This window comes from Bactrocera latifrons, unplaced genomic scaffold (assembly GCF_001853355.1).
Source record: "Bactrocera latifrons isolate USDA-ARS-PBARC rearing strain unplaced genomic scaffold, ASM185335v1 scaffold_77, whole genome shotgun sequence".
In the NCBI taxonomy this organism is placed as follows: Eukaryota; Metazoa; Arthropoda; class Insecta; order Diptera; family Tephritidae; genus Bactrocera; species Bactrocera latifrons.
Window position 1 is genome coordinate 1,259,556 of NW_017537456.1, and position 14,943 is coordinate 1,274,498.

General features: G+C 38.6%; 3 protein-coding genes across 3 annotated transcripts; 2 read left to right on the plus strand and 1 right to left on the minus strand.

Annotated features, from left to right (window-relative positions):
* Nucleotides 1–207: 207 nt before the first annotated feature.
* Nucleotides 208–3,326, plus strand: LOC108976490. Its single transcript, XM_018945618.1, has 3 exons — nt 208–444; nt 1,797–1,831; nt 1,898–3,326. The coding sequence occupies exons 1-3, from the start codon at nt 420–422 to the stop codon at nt 3,053–3,055; spliced, it is 1,218 nt and encodes a 405-aa protein (XP_018801163.1). The 5' UTR covers nt 208–419; the 3' UTR covers nt 3,056–3,326.
* Nucleotides 3,327–4,160: 834 nt separating this feature from the next.
* Nucleotides 4,161–6,378, minus strand: LOC108976452 (polycystin-2-like). Its single transcript, XM_018945567.1, has one exon. The coding sequence runs from the start codon at nt 6,291–6,293 to the stop codon at nt 4,161–4,163; it is 2,133 nt and encodes a 710-aa protein (XP_018801112.1). The 5' UTR covers nt 6,294–6,378.
* Nucleotides 6,379–8,585: 2,207 nt separating this feature from the next.
* On the plus strand, nt 8,586–13,823 carry LOC108976456. Its single transcript, XM_018945574.1, has 7 exons — nt 8,586–8,814; nt 10,173–10,458; nt 10,516–11,036; nt 11,094–11,235; nt 11,302–11,540; nt 12,869–13,004; nt 13,057–13,823. The coding sequence occupies exons 1-7, from the start codon at nt 8,721–8,723 to the stop codon at nt 13,556–13,558; spliced, it is 1,920 nt and encodes a 639-aa protein (XP_018801119.1). The 5' UTR covers nt 8,586–8,720; the 3' UTR covers nt 13,559–13,823.
* The last annotated feature ends 1,120 nt before the right edge of the window (nt 13,824–14,943 follow it).

Below are 14,943 nucleotides of genomic sequence, written 5' to 3' on the forward strand. Positions count from 1 at the left end.
TAGAATATGTATAGTTTGCTGTGGAATTTTATGCTATTTTCAGCTCCAACCTTAGGAGGCTTCTCTGTGGAGACTACAGCGCTAACGCTCCAGCAAACTGTTGGTGGATGAGATGAGCGTTTGCAAGTGGCAAAAATGTATTTGATGGTATAAAAAGGGCTGCAACTCGGAGAGCCATGCACACAAATGCAATGTCAGTTGGTCGATCGGTTGGCTGTAGTACAAACTTTTCATATTGACCAGGCAAATAATAGTTGCGTATACGCCGTGTGGTAAAGTGTGAAAGTTAACAGTGTTCGAGCGATTGTATATAAGTGAAGTTGACTTAAAATAATAAAAAATATAAATAAAATAAATAAAATCCCTTGAAAGTTACTTATTCTGAAAAATAATTTAGAGTTGCTTCAAACGTGGCGAATATGTTGAAAATATTTAATTATTTAGGTAAGTGAAAATAAAAATTCAAATTATATAAAGCGTTGATGGTTACTTTGAGGTTTTTCAAACTTCAGTATACTGTGAATGAATCAGAGAGTTTGTGCAAAACCCTTCATTTTTTCGTATAATATTAATTTAAACTTCTAAATTAGGCAAAGCATTCCAAAAAGATAATTTTTTAAATATAATATAAACTTACTTTAGTTGCAGTCATTCAATTTAAATATCGCTGAAGCGAAGTTATACCATAAGCTTTCTAACTGATCAGTGCAAGTTTCGCATGTATACTGGCAAAAATAGTTATAAAACTGAAGCTGAAACCACTTTCCCATGTATTGTTAATTTAATTTGAATTCATTTCAATATTAATGAAAAAAACTACTGACAAAACTTTTTCTTTACAACCTTGGTAAACTGCTATTAAAGCCAAAAAGGTACAATACCATACAGACATATATACCACTTTATATAGTATGTCAATAATATTAAGTTTGCACAACATATAATGAATATTCGAATCAAAAAATTTCACAAAAAAAGTGTGAAAAGGTCTAAGACCCTTTAATATTGATGAAAAATCAGTTCAATCTTTCTTGAGTCACAAATGGTGTCACTAAGCCGACATAGTTTTATTTCTAAAGATAGTTTGAAAATACTACGAAGTTTGTATCGAAACGCAGAAAGAACAAATGCAAAAGTATGTATAGGTGTATAATAAAGTACGAAGATTAATGTATGAATGTATGAATATTAGCAAACGGTAATGGTTTAAGAAATCAGGGTCATTTGCTGCCCGCGCCACGAACAGCGGAAGCGGGCTATACGCATCAAGCCAGCAGCAAAGCAAAAATGCAAAAAGCAAGTACGGTGAGTGTGGCACGTGCGGCTTAAATACGAATTGCAGATTTATATATCCAACATTGGTATGCATTTCCACAATCTTATAAACTTAGTGACTTCAGATGCACTAAAGAACAGACACAAGCTTCATATGCTTTAAGAGCAAAAACTGTTGACATACCTACGAGCATATATAACTACGGCTAATATAAGCTACATGCAGCTAAAGTCAGTGCCGCCAACGCCGCCACAACCAATGATAAATGTTCGCGTTTAAATTGGCCACAAGAGATTGTAATCACGTGCAGCGCCTACTAGGGGCATGCTCTTGGCCTTAAAAAACTGGGCCAGCGCCGCGCTTTGACCGAAGCATTTTGATTTGCAGCAGCGGACGTCTTTAATTCATTTCGCGCCGCAGTGGCCGAAACATATACAAATTTGTGCATATGTATCGCCTTATGTGTGTTGTGCAATTTCATTTTACTTGCTATAACAGACTCTCTTTCGTATCATTTCAGGAATTTCGCTTTTTCTATTCACCACGTGTGCCCAGGTGAGTGTCATTTGTAAGCTACTACAAGGACATATTTAATTAACTTGTTTTTTTTATTCCTCACAGGCGCAAAGTGGTTACAACTATGCACGCCCTGAAATTGCGAACGCCGCTGGTGGCGGAATTGGCAGCTCGAATGTCTTGCGTCCGATAGTGCCTGTTGGCAGTAATGCCTTGGCCGCCACTCCGACTTCGCCTCTGGGCTTCCCATCCACCGCTGGCACAGCTTATGGCGCCACCGGCGGCGCTGCGACTGCAACTTTCTCCGGCTTTGGGACGCAGCCGTCAGCGTTAGGTGCCACTGGGCAAGGTCCATATACAGGCGCTACAAACGCTGCGACATTACAAACTGGCAGTGGTTTCAATGCGGGTAAGCGTCCTATTTTGGCGCCACAGCAACGCGGCGGTGGTGGAGGCGTATTCGGCGGTGGTCTGACGAGTATTACAAGCGGTCAGTCGGCGTACGGTAATACACCACGCGTTTCGGGCCTTAACGATGTGGACTATAGTGGCGAAGGTGATTATTCCGCCATACCGGGTGTACCAGCCGTTGATTATCCCATATATGCGGAGGTGCCGCAAACCAATTTCGATTGCGCACAACAACTGCCTGGTTATTACTCGGACGTTGAAGCGCAATGCCAAGTATTTCACATTTGCGCACTCAATCGCACCTACTCTTTTCTCTGTCCGAATGGCACGATCTTTAGTCAGGAGACCCTCGTGTGTGTGTGGTGGAATCAATTTGAATGCGGAACGGCGCCTGCTCTATATGCCAACAATGCTTATATATACGATTATGGTAGTGAACAACGCACTTCAGGCGCTTACAGCGGTACTGGAGGCGGCGCAGCATTAGGAACACGCCAATCGGCCAGTTATCCAGGCGCAGCTAGTAGCAGTAGCTTACGTGCTACAAGCGCTACATTGCCCTCTGCTGGTGGTATTTTCGGTGCTGCCAATTTACGTCCCAACGCTTTCGGCGCGATCCCTAGCACAGTAACACCAGTGCCATCGACCGCGGGCTACAATGCAAATACCGGTCGCTTCCCTACTGGCTCGCCAGCCGGCGGGCAGGCCTTCAATACTGCCGTTGCACCGATTGCAGTCGCGCAGTCTACGTATGGACCCGGTGGTGGTAGTGTGCCGACAGGCGGCAGCAACGCCAACACAAATAGCAATCGTGAATATTTGCCACCATCGCAACAGCAGCGACGTCCCTAAATCTACGCCTTTATTGAGTAGTATATAAAAATCAACCTTCTGTAATATTAAAGACCACTGGCATCTGTACCCGGCTTATGCTGTCCTTATACTCATCCATCCGTACTACTGTTTAGGTTGTACACCTTAGTTTAATCACTTATACATTGACCCATTTATATAATAGTAATTAAGTATTCATTATCTCATCCAGCTACTACTTAATACTTCAACACTATTCTCTACAAAGGCATGCCTGTTTTCGCTCACCTTCTACGGTTTTCTACCTTTACTTCGCTTCATTAATAATATAATTACTAGAACGATTTTACATATTTTTTACAAAATAAAGTATTCATAAAAATACATTTTGCACGGCTTTTAGAATTTCATATGGAATGGAGTAAGCATGTGATCCTTCTCGCTCGAAAGGTCGAGATTTCAAGATAATACATCCTATTGAACCACTAGATCATTTTCATTTCTTCGTGAACATAAACAGTTATTCGACAGGTGTAACTTCTCTGAAGAACTCCACCACACAAGTCATATTATTAGAGTACGGAACTGGTGTAGCTTTTTTTTGCGGTAACTATACATAATCTACTGCTCTCAGTTGAATCATAGACGATCCTTTATGCTTACGGAATAATGCAGTATCCTTCGGCTTAGATATCTAGAAGTTTCGCACCTCAACGGCACTAAACGAAGCAGTAGAATTATATAATAAATCCCTATTAAACTTCAGCTCGTATTAAAATCTATCTGAAATTATGAAGGACTTATGTAGGACATGGAACATAATATAACCTACAAGATGTTTATAAAGCTCCGATCCTATTCTGTTATCCGTCATAGAAAACTTTTCAACATCGATTCAAATTCTCTTGAGAATTAAGTGGCAGTAGTTATTTATTCAAGAGTTCCAGGTTTTTGTCACGAAAAATAACCACAAATCTCAATATTAGCTATGTTAAATATTGTTAACTAAAAGAAAATAGATATCTCAATTTAAATGTCCCTCACCTCAGAAGATTACAATATTTCTATGTTGTATATTCCATAATTTTTATTGTTGCACTTCAATTAGTACTGATTATGTAATAATAAAAATTAAAGGTTATGGTTAATACTGCTGCCAACGTTGGTATCGTCGTAATAGTGCCACCTGTGCGCTAAATTTTCGCGCCATTGCACGCACTTGATTGAGGTCTCTTAACTGGCGCCCATAAGGGGGACCCTTGTCTTCACGGCCTGCCAGTTTACGTTTCTTTAAGTTTTTCTCTGTTTTCAGCACAGATTTCTCAATGCCTTCCTTAACATCTCCTTGCTTTGGATTGTAAATACGCTTCACACAACAACTGCACAACGAATGCTTACACCAGCGCCCACAACCGCCATATTCAACTCTGAGAAATTGCCAGAAACTCAACTCTCTCGCCTCATCATCTTCCGGTGTACTTTTGTTTTCCGAAAAAAAGTCACAGATCAGCGTAATGAACAGATTGAGCAGAACAATGGCAATGACGAACATCAGCAAAGCATACAAAATGAAGCCAAGTGTGAGTCCACCGTAGCCAAGATCATACGGACTAACTGTGCTGCTGAAACCAAATGAGTAACTCATCGATGCGGTGAAACTCTTCAAGAGATGTGTAAAATTTTCGGTGTCATTGCCATTTATTATGTACGAACTGATGCCGAAAGCGAATAACCAAATGACGATGATTACCAGAAGTGTGAGTAGTGCCCAACGCGCACGATACAGAGTGCGTGTGAAGACACGAAACGGTTTGGCGAACTGAAACACCTTCCACAAACGTACGGTAGTCAGGCAAATGAGCAATCCAATGGTCAAATTTGCTAAATAGTCAATACTTGCCGGCACACGGAAATCTATAAACTCCAGTTTCATCGAATCCTCGAATTCTGACATCAACGTCGACACTTTAATCTCACGTACAATAATCAAAATGATGATAAATGCATTCAGTAGAATTATAACACCGTCCACACAATTCCATGGCGAAGCGGACATTTTCGTCTTGTACAGTAAATTCAAAAACAGGTGCTTGAGAAAATAAATCAATGTAAAAAGGTAGAGCAGAAATATGATCAAGAACACGGCAGGCAAATTGTCCATGTTTAACAACAGCCCAACGCTCTGAACATCAACATGGGAGAGCACATTTCCGAACGGTGTGTACTCCAACAAAATTGTGCAGACGCTAAATAAATTCGAATCGGCATTGTAGAGCGTGAAGTCGATGAAAACGCCGGCGGTGCGTGCATCAAGCCAATGGGCTTTCTCCAGATAATCCAGTATTTTCAGACTATTGTTTAGATCGCGTGATAGAAATGTTGCATAACCATTATTCTCAGCGTATGTGTGCAACTTGCCCTGATGGTGACTGGGAGTAAACATACTCCAATCCATTTGTCCCGCTAACCAAGGGCCGTAAGTATGTATATACTTAGAAATATAGTGTAACTGCTCGTAAGGCAGCTGCCAACGGGGCATGAAATTTTTATCATCGAAATCAGGTGTACTCAAACCAATGTACGGCTCCGCGCGTCGCACTTGCCGTAGTCGCACTACGCTTAGCAGCTTGGCGATATTATATTGTATCCAGCCAGGCTCCTCTATCACCTTCTCGTTGTAGTCGTGCCCCTGGTTGAAAGCTTCAATTACAATGTGTCGTATATATTCGTATATATCATCTAAAGTATTCACATAATATAGTCCGATCGCGTCCAAACGTTTTTCTTGCAGCACCGTTTTTAGCGTTTCCGTATTGTAATAAGCTTGAAAATTGCGTGAACCCACCACTAAGAGCAACAGCAATACGAAATACAATCCATAGAGTCGCAACTCGTTGATGATTTGTTTGTATTTGAGATTCAGCGACTCGTTATAATGCGAAGGAGTTGTGTACATTGCAGCCTCGTAGCTGGCTAACTGTAAGCGCACAAGTGCATCCTCATCGTAATTGTAGGTGATCGAAGAGCGACCTACGTCAGGACCCTCTTGCACAGCGGGTTTCTTACGCAATGCCGAGTAGCACGCGTATCCGAGAAATTTTATAAAGTCACCAATAAGGCAGTGAAAGAATACCACGACAACAATAACAAAGAGTATCGCGCGAAACTTGCGTGACTCATGCGAAAAGCCGGAGAGGCAAATGATGAGAATCAAACACCACACCACAATGAAGATGGACACTCCGAAGAGAGTATACATTTTACGCTGCGCTTGCATGTTGTAGTAGCAGGTCAATGCTTTAAAACTGTTTCTTCGATAAAAATTTATTTTATTTTGATTTAAGAACAAAAATTTTCAAAGTTGCAGAAAATTGTAACTGCCTGCGAACGTATATATGATGTCAAAAAATATTTTATGTCATTCATTCTTTAAGTTGCTTACATATGTAAAAACTTGGAATTTTCTACACTGTGAATTCGCTTACGTTTTACACTTTATCGATTTCTTACATAGTATTATATGTATATAATATATGGTATATGAGAAATTGTCGTGTTTTGAAGAAAATGTTTATTCATTCACCTACATTAATATTGTTGCCTCCGAAAAAGTTTCCATTCGATATTATAACAGGGTTTTTAATAGACTCGCTACAAAAGTAGACCGATAGGGACCGCAAACGACGCCATATTTTTCCCGCTCTTTTAACATTTCTCTTCAGTAAGGTTGACCATTTCATCATGGAAAGATATACGATCCAACAATAGTTTGAAAATATTGAACTTCACGCTTGCGCCCAAAAGGAATAAAGAATTTCATTGATATTTCAAACCATTTTGTAGCGCTCTTATTGAAAAACACGTTACACTTAAGCCAACGCTTCTTCTAATCGTCGAGACACTTCTCAAACTCGATATTTGGGATATGCCTTAACTCTTCCATAACTTTTCATCTATTTTGTGAAATGATGGATCTTTAAGGTTATCTTAATTTTTGAAAATAAAAAAAGTCAAATGGGGCCATGTCTGGCGAATATGGAAGCTAGGACTCCGCTGTTGTACTGGTTTTAGTCACAAATTCTGAAACAAATTATTTTATCTACATATTTCTTTCAGCACACAAAAGTTGTCAAGTCATAAAACATGTCTAACGCCTGCTAAACAAAAAGTAAGCAATGAATACTGCAGAGATCTGTATTTTATTCTTAGTGTATCAAATGAAATTTATGAGCATCTCAAAGCACTTAATATTTCGAGAATACTATTGATCGTTTTTCCGAAACGCCTCCAGTTGATGAGGCAAAGAGAAATGGTCGTGCTCCCATGGTACGAAACAGTTTAAGCATAAAAACTGTTCGCGAACACATTGGCAGAAAACTCCTTAAAAAACAGAAAACTTTGTCAATGATCGTCTCTTTTAATTGCGAAACTTATTTGAGCTGATCTTCACATGAAAATCAGCCACTAGTAATCTTCTGGCAACACGATTAAAGCAATTTAAGCACAACAGACACAAGGCTTCAAAGGAAATCAAAGTTGTCCCCTTACAGATTAAAATATTTTCCACTAATAAATAAGTATTTAATAAGCAACGTGACAAAATCGAGGCACTAACATAAAGATATACAAAAAATGTTATTCCAAAGGTTCAACATGGTCATCATTCAGCTGCTTAATGGTTTGGTGGGGAATCTCTTGTAAAGGTATTACACCGCTTCACTTCTGTGAAAAAGAGGCCAAAACTGCGATGAAAACTTATCAGCAGCATGTTTTAGAAGGCGTGATAAAGCAGTTAAGCAATACACTCTTCGATGAAGAGCACTGGATCATTCAGTAGGACTCTGCTCTAACACACAAGGCTTAAACCACGCAGCAGTCGGTTAAAATCAATATTCCAGCTTTCATAGCTGCAAATGATTGGTCGTCTGGAAGCCGAATGCACAATGTGATCATAGTTGGAGAGTATAGAATGTCAAATAACTCACAGAAATTTGGAAAGTCTCAAAAAGAGCAGCGTCGTCAAGGTCAATAGAAACAGTAGAAGCACGCACATCAATAGCCGAATCGTTTGAGAGCTTGCATGAAAGCGAAAGGTGACCATTTCTAATACAATTTTTAACGTCGTTCATTTAATATACAATCTTCTTCATTATTATTTCATTTAATATAATATTATATAATATACAATGTATGTTATAGTTTCTTTTTTATTTATAATAGCTTGAGCTTGTAACAGAACTTTTGCCAGGACCACATATAAAATTTTACTTTCATGCTTTATAAATTCAGGTACGAGAGATTCAACCCATTGGATTATCAAAACAAAAGCACTTACAAGGGAGAGCAAATATCGGTTATTAGTATTTGAAAATTCTAAACTCGCGCTCTTTTTACGCTCACGGTGTCTCCACGGCTAAAAATTAAATCGCCGCTTATCATATCACTTATGAGTGTATTTACATATCCATATTCATACATATGTACTATGTATAATTGTATATTGGCTTTCGTACATTTGAGAATGAAGCTGAGCACAAACCGGCGGCTTCAGTAACTTTCGAGATCTCGACGATGTCTCAAGTGGCGATTGTGAAGCTCTGTTAAAAGTTATCGTGTGACAGAAACACTGAGACACAACAGTGTTAAGCTCTAAAAAAAGTGACATACATACACTACCGAGCAGTTGTGATTTTAGTTGTAAATTATGCTGGGCTTGGATGTTGTTGATTTTTCATTCAATAAGCATATAAATATATATTTGATAGCGGTCTTGGCAATTATCGGCGGCGGTCACCTTCGTAAGTAAAAATTTAAAAAATGTTAAAACTTTTGGCTTGTGCTTGAGTTATCTTGCTTAATCTATTTATGAAATGCATGAAAAAGTGGCGTATTCTTAGTATTTTGTTGTTTGTTGACTCATTTGTGTAAAACACAAACTATAGCAAATTGTAAAGAGATTTAAGAGAGTCTTAAAGGCACTTATAAACATGCATATGTGTACGTGTGCCTCTTCGTAAACAAATTGCACTTATAAGAAAACACTCGTAAACAGACGCAAAATTTAAAGCGGGACTCCTGGTTTCTTCTTCTGCCTCAGTATTATCGCCGCGTCGACTGCTACAGTTTTCTAAATTCTAGAACACGATAGCCCAAGTTGGAATTTAAATGAAAAATACACAATCATTCCATTTTATGGGACCAGAAGCAATGCTTCTTCTACTTGATATCAGTTTTTAATTTTTTATCACTGATATGTGTAGAATCAGTACCATTATGAAATTTATTTTACGGCATACAAGGTACCAAGCGAAATAAGTATACAATGGGTTTAAAACTTCCAGTTGTACACGTTCTTCGACAACGAATTTATACATTTACTTCTAGAAAACAGAAGAACCAAGCTCAAATTGAGTCAAGTTCATAAAAAAAAAAAACTGTTGAACTGTATTTGTACCAAAACAAAGATCTGGCTAATCTTCAATTTCAACATATTCCGTTGTCTTGCGGTATTTTCGCTAGTTGGCGCTGAGAGCGCGTAGTTCTAGTTTTATTTGTCGCATCGGGTCATGCTTTACCTTTTTGGAAAGCTCATTTCCGGCGCCAACACATGTTTGTTTGATTGTCGTTTCTTTTAAGTCGTTCGTGAGTTATAGCGTCGCAAACATGGAGTAAAATAAAGAGAAAATACGGCATATTTTACAGTACTACTACGATAAAGGCAAAAATGAATCTCAGTCCGCCAATAAAATTTGTGCAGTTTATGGACCCGATACATTTTCCATTTCCACCGCACAACGATGGTTTCAACGTTTTTGTTCTGGTGTAGACGTGGTCGAAGGTGCACCACGCTCCGGAAGACCTGTCTTCGAAAATTGCGATACAATCGCTGAAATGGCCGAAAGAGACCGGCATAGTAGCAGCCGTAGCATCGGTCAAGAGCTGAGCATGAGTCATCAAACCGTTATAAAATAAAAAAAATAAAAAATACCGCAAGACTTTTTTGACAACCTATTATGTAAGTACATTTGCAGTAAAAACGCACTCTTTTAGTTTTATCTATACCTACATAACGAAAATATTTAAATGTTCAGAGTCCCCCCGGGGTTAGTACCATAATTAATACCCAGAATAACTCCCTTTTTTTCAATAACTTTAGAGAAAACAGAATGCGATTGGAGCTGTGACAATGGCGACTGCTTGGAAAGTGAATATCTCTGTGATGGTATTATCAACTGTGCCGATGGCTCGGATGAAACTATAAACAACTGCTACACCAATACAACATGTCCGACTTTCGCATTTCGTTGTGCCTATGGCGCCTGTATTACGGGTAAAACTCGTTGCAATCAAAAACAGGACTGTGCAGATAACTCGGACGAATTGCCAACCATATGTCAAATGACGAGCATCGAATTGAATATGGCGATACGCGGTCAATGTGGGTAAATACTTACAAAACTCTATACCAAAGCCATGGATTTAGTTTCCTAATATTGCAGTGATTCGGAAATGCAGTGTAAGAATGGTGTATGTATAGATAGTGATAAATTATGTGATGGCATACGCGACTGCCCGGAGGGAGAAGACGAAACTTTGGAAAAATGCGCACCATTTACGTGCCAGTCCTTCGCTTATAGATGCGCCTACGGTGCCTGTATTGAGGGTAAAGCCGCCTGTAATGGCACCGTAGAGTGTCACGACGGTTCGGACGAATCGTACGCTCTATGTGGTGGAATACGAAAGAAAGGTTCCGGCGTACGACCAACGCCGAAGGCAACGGAGAAGCCTACAACACAAACAGCTCTACAAATTGGAAATAAGTGTCAAATACCTGCCAATCTTGCAAATGCAATAATCACGAATGTATACTTGGGTACGAGTATCGCTGTCGGTTCGAGTGTGCAAACAAATGTGCTTGTTAAATTTGCATGTCAACCCGGCTACAGTTTAGACGGAGAAGACGTGTTGCTCTGCACAAACGACGGTTGGCACAAACGGCTGCCAGTTTGCACCAATCGCGGTGAGTAAGTTTTCAAGGTGGATTCGGACCTGTACAAATGTTATTGTTTATTCATAGAATACTGCAATGCAGCGATACTACATGAGGATAAATCTACCGTGGCCACTTGCTTCTTCGACAGTGCGCCTGTCGTGTGTGATAAAATTAGACCAAACACTATAGCTGAAATCGAGTGTGCAACAGGATATGAAAAAAAATAGTAAGTAAATATTTTCGTATTTCATCATTCTAAATCACGCAATCAAAAATGTTCTTGCCATTTTAGTTTTGCCCAAAAAACTACTTTACGCTGTACAAATAATTACAATTGGAATCATCCGAGAACGCCATGCGAAATTCAATGTGGACATGTGCAACAACTTGGGTTGCCATATGCACGCAATGGCGTAGAGATTAAAATTGCTGAGGCTCCGTGGCATGTGGGTATTTATATCAACCTAAACGAAAGGGATTTTCTGCGTATTTGTGGCGGATCCATAGTTTCTAAACGTCTCGTCGTAACCGGTAAATTGTTAAATAAATAAGGAAAGGCTAAAGGTTGCGATCCGATTTTATTATATCGGAATGGTTTAAATATTAGCAAAGTAACATCCGGTTAAAAGTGCGTATATTAAGCAGATAAGGTCTTATTTCTTAAAAATAACTTTCTGAAACTAGTTGTCCCAGGTTAAATAGGCAGATGGTAAAGGGTGTACGAAAGCTAACGTAATATTCGGTAGTCGAAAAAGTCTTTTCGTATCAATAGATGACATTGCACACATATCAGTGTCATATAGTGCTGGAAAAGCTTCATTTAACAAAAAAAATTAAAGTCGAGGAAGTGGAAACGATTAGCTGTTCAAAAATTAGTGAAAATAATGAAGAAATTCGCTATATTTTGAAATTTTTTTATAAAAAAGAAGCTCAACAAATGGTCGCAAAGCCAGGATTGACGCTTCGAAAGGTTATGCTGAGTGTTTGGTGGGATTGGAAAGGAATCATCCACTATGAGCTGCTCCAGCCTGGTCGAACGATTGATTCTACATTTTACTGTTAACAACTGATAAGATTAAAGCAAGCAATCGAAAAAAACTGATCAACAGAATGGGCTTCGTCTTCCATCCGAGCAACGCTAGACCGCACACATCTTTGATGACTCGGCCAAAACTGGTAGAGCTTGGCAGTGAAGTTATGATGCATCCACCTGACCTTGCGCCATCGGACAACCATTTGTTTGGGTCAATGTAAAACTCTCTTAATGGAGTAAGCAAAATAATTTTTTTTAACAAAATGTCGATTTCTCAAAAACACCAATCGAATTTTGACCAAAATTTCGACTTTAAATTGTTTATAAAAAAAATGAACTATCGATAAGATTTCAACTCGGCTCGTCATCCTAATCATTTATATATGTATGTATGTATATATGGGTTTATAACTGTCTCGATTAGTTTTAGGTGATACATGAACCGTTAGGTGAACAAAACTATTATATTTTGTTGCAAGAGTATAAAAATCTATTTATTCTATTTTATTCCAATTTTGCTTTAATTTTGAGTGATAAACCGGTAATTTAGCGGACAGCTGACTTACGAGTAATAGCTCATCCAGAAAGCATAATTAAGTAAAGGAAACTGCTGAGTTCTTGGAGATATTAGAGTTCAGTTCGGATCGCATCAATCATAACAGCTCTACAGTTAAAATCATTTTCGAACCTGGAATTAAAGAATTTTATATTACCACAACATTTGTACCGACTAGGCAACACATATGCCCCATTTAGAACATATTTACTGATATATAGTACATAAATACACATACATAATTCCGTCTTCTATTTTTACCGTATAAAGCCGCCCATTGTGTCTATGATGAAGCCAATGAAAAACAATACGAAAATTGGCGTTTCAAAGTGTCTCCAGCAAAGATGGCAAACCTTTATGTTAGTGCTGATGGTATCAATGTCACCAAAGTGTATATTCGAAAAGAGTGAGTTTACTTAATAACAGTGAAGAGAAAAAAAATGATTATATCGTTTTAGCTATAAAGGTTCCGGAGATAATTTTAACGGGGATATGGCGATTATTACCTTAGAGAAGACGTTCACATTCGATCGTTCCGTGAAGCCAATTTGCTTTCAACCTCGCATTTTGGAAGCCGCCACCGTGCAGAATGACCTCGATGGCTTCATAGTCGGATGGGGTCCCACAGAGAACAGTAACCATGTCGACGTCTTTCAGAAAGTGGATGTAACCACGGTGTCCTATCACAGTTGCATTGAGAGGTTAAGCAGCAATGATAAACAATATGATCTGCCGGATGATAAGTTTTGTGTTGTGCGCAAAGGAACCTCAGGTGATATTTGTCGAGGCGATAGTGGTGGTGGTTTCGTCAGATATATCCAAGGACGATATCATTTGCTGGGGGTTATCAGTCACGCCCCATTAGGCAAAGGCAATTGCGGCAGGGATAGCCTTATAGCGCTTACGAACGTGCAACATTATCAAGAAATAAAGCTTTCCATAGATGATGAGCGGGAATAAGTCGTAAATTACAACTTCCCGACATGAAAATAAAAGGTATTGTTGTACATGCATACATATGTACTTATACTATATGTGGTATCTATTTGTGTATGAAATAATAGGAAGCATCTTTAGGAAATATATGAGTGTTAAGATTTTAGATTTTTGTACTCAAACAATATTTTTACAAACACACATAGATACAAAAGAATTTATATTAATGATAGACACATTTGTACAGAAATTATGCATTAATTTGTATGTGTTTTTAAATAAATTTAATAGAAGCTTTATTTGTTTACTAAGAACCCAAAATAAAATTTCTTCTACCATTAAAAGTGATTTAACAACAAAAAAAACTTTTTTTTTTTACCAAATTAATCTGAAAACCAAATATTGAAGAGAGAGTACAGAAGGCCTTATACTGTTGTAGAAGAGCTTTAGGGAAAAGATTGGCTCCCTCAGCAAAGGTCTTGTTTTAACTGTACGAAACCGTAGTCAAGCCAATAATGTTCTATTATGTATTCGTCAGGTGTATTCATCTGTTGGAGGGCGTTGGAAAAGGTTTCACTCGCTAAAAAACTTGAACGCGTCCTAGAACAGCTAAGAAACTTGAGCGGCTCTTATCGACATTACTGCGAACTACGCCCAAAATGGTACTTAATGACATTCTACAATTAGCAAGCAGGTGCATTGCTGGGAAGACCACTTTATGGCTCAAAGATATATAGGTATATGAAGGAGCCCAATCAGGGTCACGCTGGAAATAGAAAAAAAAAAAAAAACACGTTAACTTCGGTTGCACCGAAGCTAAATACACTTCACAAGCAGCATTTCTGTTGGTAACTATGTGTTCAGTTTGTATGGCAGCCATATGCTATAGTTAACCGATCTGAACAATTTCTTCGTAGATTACATTGTTGCCTTAGAAAATAATATATACCAAATTTCGTGAAAATATCTTGTCAAAGGTGAAAGTTGTCCATACAAGAACTTGATTCCGATCGTTCAGTTTGTATGGCAGCTATATGCTATAGTTAACCGATCTTATTAATTTCTTCGTAGATCACATTGATTCGTATATATACAGACAGACAGATGGACAGACAGACAGACGGACATGGCTAAACGTCTCAGCTCGACATACTGATTATTTATATATATACTTTGTGGGGTCTCCAACGCTTCCGTCTGGGTGTTACAAACTTCGTGACAAACTTAATATACCCTGTTCAGGGTATAAAAATAAAAAAAGTTCTTACTGAACAAGTAAGGCTTAAAATCTAGTCGAACGTAAATGGTCAAAATTTTATGAAAGAAGGACCTCTTTTCTTGGGTCTTCTCCAAGATTTGCCGCGGCAGAGCACACTTAGGTTCCAACCATCGCGCATGTTTTCATCCGT